The sequence below is a fragment of the Verticillium alfalfae genome, genomic scaffold (genome assembly GCF_000150825.1).
Source record: "Verticillium alfalfae VaMs.102 supercont1.11 genomic scaffold, whole genome shotgun sequence".
Taxonomy (NCBI): domain Eukaryota; kingdom Fungi; phylum Ascomycota; class Sordariomycetes; order Glomerellales; family Plectosphaerellaceae; genus Verticillium; species Verticillium alfalfae.
Genome location: NW_003315028.1, coordinates 799,956 through 803,189, shown reverse-complemented (window position 1 = coordinate 803,189; position 3,234 = coordinate 799,956). Strand labels below are relative to the sequence as shown.

At 60.5% G+C, this 3,234-nt stretch overlaps 3 protein-coding genes across 3 annotated transcripts in view; 2 read left to right on the top strand and 1 right to left on the bottom strand.

Annotated features, from left to right (window-relative positions):
- Positions 1 to 396: 396 nt before the first annotated feature.
- Positions 397 to 1,609, top strand: VDBG_08067 (hexaprenyldihydroxybenzoate methyltransferase; the record flags this gene model as incomplete). The annotated part of the gene is made up of 2 exons (XM_003001762.1): positions 397 to 440; positions 643 to 1,609. The coding sequence occupies 2 exons, from the start codon at positions 397 to 399 to the stop codon at positions 1,607 to 1,609; spliced, it is 1,011 nt and encodes a 336-aa protein (XP_003001808.1).
- Positions 1,610 to 2,061: 452 nt separating this feature from the next.
- VDBG_08066 (hypothetical protein) lies at positions 2,062 to 2,247 on the bottom strand (the record flags this gene model as incomplete). The annotated part of the gene is made up of 1 exon (XM_003001761.1): positions 2,062 to 2,247. One exon carries the CDS (start codon positions 2,245 to 2,247, stop codon positions 2,062 to 2,064), a length of 186 nt encoding a protein of 61 aa, XP_003001807.1.
- Positions 2,248 to 3,119: 872 nt separating this feature from the next.
- The window catches only part of VDBG_08065 (nitrite reductase), a gene marked incomplete at both ends in the record, with an annotated part of 3,415 nt that continues 3,300 nt past the window's right edge, over positions 3,120 to 3,234 (top strand). Inside the window, one exon of the mRNA XM_003001760.1 lies at positions 3,120 to 3,161. Coding sequence (XP_003001806.1) covers positions 3,120 to 3,161 — 42 coding nt within the window. The remainder of the gene's footprint in view (positions 3,162 to 3,234) is intronic.

Genomic DNA, 3,234 nt, shown 5'->3' with positions numbered 1-3,234 from the left:
GCATCAGTGTAGCGTCCCGCTCTCGGCTGCTCTTGACTCAGGACGGCGAGGCCGGCGGAGGAGGGGCAATGACCCACTGCCCTGGCACCGCCTGACTGCGGCTTTGACATGCTCATGCTCATGCTCATGCCACCGCTGACTGATGGCCCTCGGTGGAGTCGAAGGGACCCCATTGCCGGGTACCAGCCGCGGCTCAGAGGCTTAGGTAACCCTACCGAATTGGGTTCCCGCGCGGCTTCCACCACCTTTTTCTCCGATGTAGGTAATTGATGAGTGCTTGATCTGGATGATGCTGACCAAGCCATATTTGAGATGACCAAGAGTTTGGTGATACGCAATCCGACAGCAGAACTCTGTGGATTGCACGCAATATTACCACCGCAGTCATCAAACGCAATGGATAATACGTGGGCAGTTTGGCCGTGCCCACGTCCCTCCCTGTAAGCCAGCCGATGCCGAAGGAGGGGTCAGGTCAGATGGGCATCGCCCGCTCGGTCAGCCTCGGTCTGCAAAGCCGAATGAACAGCCACTTTCACATGGTTGTCGCTGGCACTGCCACTGCACTGCGCTGCACTGCACGACACCTGCCTATGCTCATCATCATCGCAAGCTCCATGCAGCCCTGGCCTGAGCTTGGCCTAGCTTCCTTTGGCTGAAGCTTCGCTTTCTCGTCACCTTTTTCTTGCAACACCAACACGGCCGACCATCGCAACCACATAATGGCCACCCCCCGGGCAGCAACAGCCGCTCTGCTGCGGCAGCTGCGTCGAGCCCGCCCCTCAGCAACACGACAGTCATTACGAGGCGCGACAACAACTCCCCCGACCCACGCCAGGCTCTCGTCGACCTTCTCGTCAGTCAATGCCGAGGAAATCTCCCACTTCAACGGCCTCGCTGCCTCGTGGTGGGATCCCCACGGCTCCTCCCGCCTCTTGCACCTCATGAACCCGCTACGACACGACTTTATCCGCGCCTGTCAGGCCTCGACCGCCGACGCGCCGCCCCCCTCGTCGGCCGCCACGCCCCGCTATCTCGACGTTGGTTGTGGCGCGGCATCTTCGCCGAGTCGGCCGCCCGCCTGCCCACAACAGCCTCGGTCACGGCCATTGACCCTTCACCCGAAGTCTCGCATCGCCCGCGCCCATGCCCGCGCGACCCGGCCCTGCGCCCGCCCCAGCTGACCTACCTGCCGGCCACCATCGAGACGCTGCCCATGCCGGCGACGCCTGCGGACCGCTTCGATGTCGTCTCCGTCTTCGAGGTCGTCGAGCACGTCGACTCGCCCGCCGAATTCCTCGCGCGCTGCGCCCCCTTTGTCAAGCCTGGCGGCTGGCTCGTCGGCAGCACCATCGCCCGCACCTGGGTCAGCTGGCTGACGACAAACTTTCTCGCCGAGGACGTCCTCGGCATCGTGCCCAAAGGCACCCACGACTGGAACAAATACATCAATGACGCAGAGCTTACGGCCTGGTTCGCCGGGCAGAGCGGCTGGGCGAGCCCCCGCATCATGGGTGTCGTCTACGTGCCCGGCGTTGGGTGGCGCGAGGTCGCCGGCAGCGAGAAGGTGGGCAACTACTTTTTCGCGTTCCGGCGGGAGATCGCCGCGTAAGTGCGGCCATGGCTTCATTGCCAGCGCGTAGTCATGCGCTTGGACGACATGCCAGACCTGGGAGATGATGCACGTGACGTGCGGGGAGGTGTAATGTTATGCTGTACAGTAAACAAGGGCCAAAATGCCCCGCGGTATCTGGGCGGGAAGCCTCAAATGTGTTTGTCACAATACCGGTTCAGGGGGGGGAATCTGGGGTGGGGAGTAATCGAGTCAATTTTCTTTGTCAGACTGTCATGTGTCGTCCAACACGCTATCGTGGAATCGTCGATCGTCAAACGGGACAAATGACGTGAATTGCTGTTCGACGCAACCAACGGCTCCGATGTCTGGAATCGGTTGGCGAAGGGGCGGAGAAGGTTTCGACGGAGAAAGGCGGACATGCTAGTCTCCTGAGACGATCCAAAGGCAGATGGTACACACCCGCTCTCGGCGGCCCTTATCGCCAGCTTTCAGCCCAGAGAATGGGACGGTAAAGCTGCTGACAGGGAAGACGAGGCCAATGAGAGGCGGAACGGCAGCCAGTTCGGCCCAGCCCGATAACCCGGCTGCACGTCTATCAGGAGCCGCAAGGGGAGGGCCAATGGAGGGAGGGCTATATCTAATGGACCCTGGGGCGCTTTCTCCTCGGATGGCATGACGATGGAGATGCTGTCCTCTTAGGGTGCGCTTGGTGTCATCCCGCGTATCTGATTGTCGAGCGATTTTCGTAGGGGGGACGAGCAGTTTTTGGGGGGAGCTTTGGGGGGGGGGGAAGGCGCGATTAGCACCAGGAAGGAGCGATTCGTCGCTGGCAAGAGCGATTAGCGGCAGCCCGGGTCGCACTCGCCCCAAAGTTACTTCTCCGCGGGCGCAGCAGAGCCTCTGCTGCGGGCGGTCGCCCCTGCTCTTATTGGAGGATAAGTGCTCTCCCCCAATGTCTTATCTCGCGCAGCTCTTATCGGGACTCCATCGCTCTTGACCTCGACCAGCAAAGGACCCCTCCATGTCGAGCGCGACATCAACCCCTCCAGATCATATCGCCCGCCCGCCCATCTCGGGGAGGTCCAGTACACGCCATGCTATTCCCTAATGCGCCCGCGAGACTCGGTCCCTCTTTGAAACCTGGAGATATGGCTCCGCCCCACGATCGCCCATCCGGAGATGCTCACACCACATCAGACCATGGGCGAACGAGGCCAGGCCCATTGGCCATTCCCTCTAGCTGGGTTGGACCACATTGACCTCATGCCACGCGGAAATGGTACACCCTAGACACAAGAGCCGAAACCAAGTGGCGCGACTTTTGTCGACGAGGTGCCCGGTTGTCTTGCATTGAATGATTGACTTTTTCTCCCGTCCATACCAATTTCTTCCCCTTCACTGTTTCTTGACACTTGTTGTTCGAAACATCACCAGTGTACACCACATCCAACAAGACCTCTTATCCAGGGTTGACAGCGCCCCCCTCCCACCTCCAATTCGTCAAACCCCTGTATCGTGACCCCCCCCTAGGGGATCATCCTTCACCATGGCGGAGCGAAAGAAGATTGTCGTTGTCGGCCTGGGCATGGTCGGCATCGCCTTCATCGAGAGATGCTCAAGCTCGATGCCCGCACACGCGCCTACGACATCATCGTCATTGG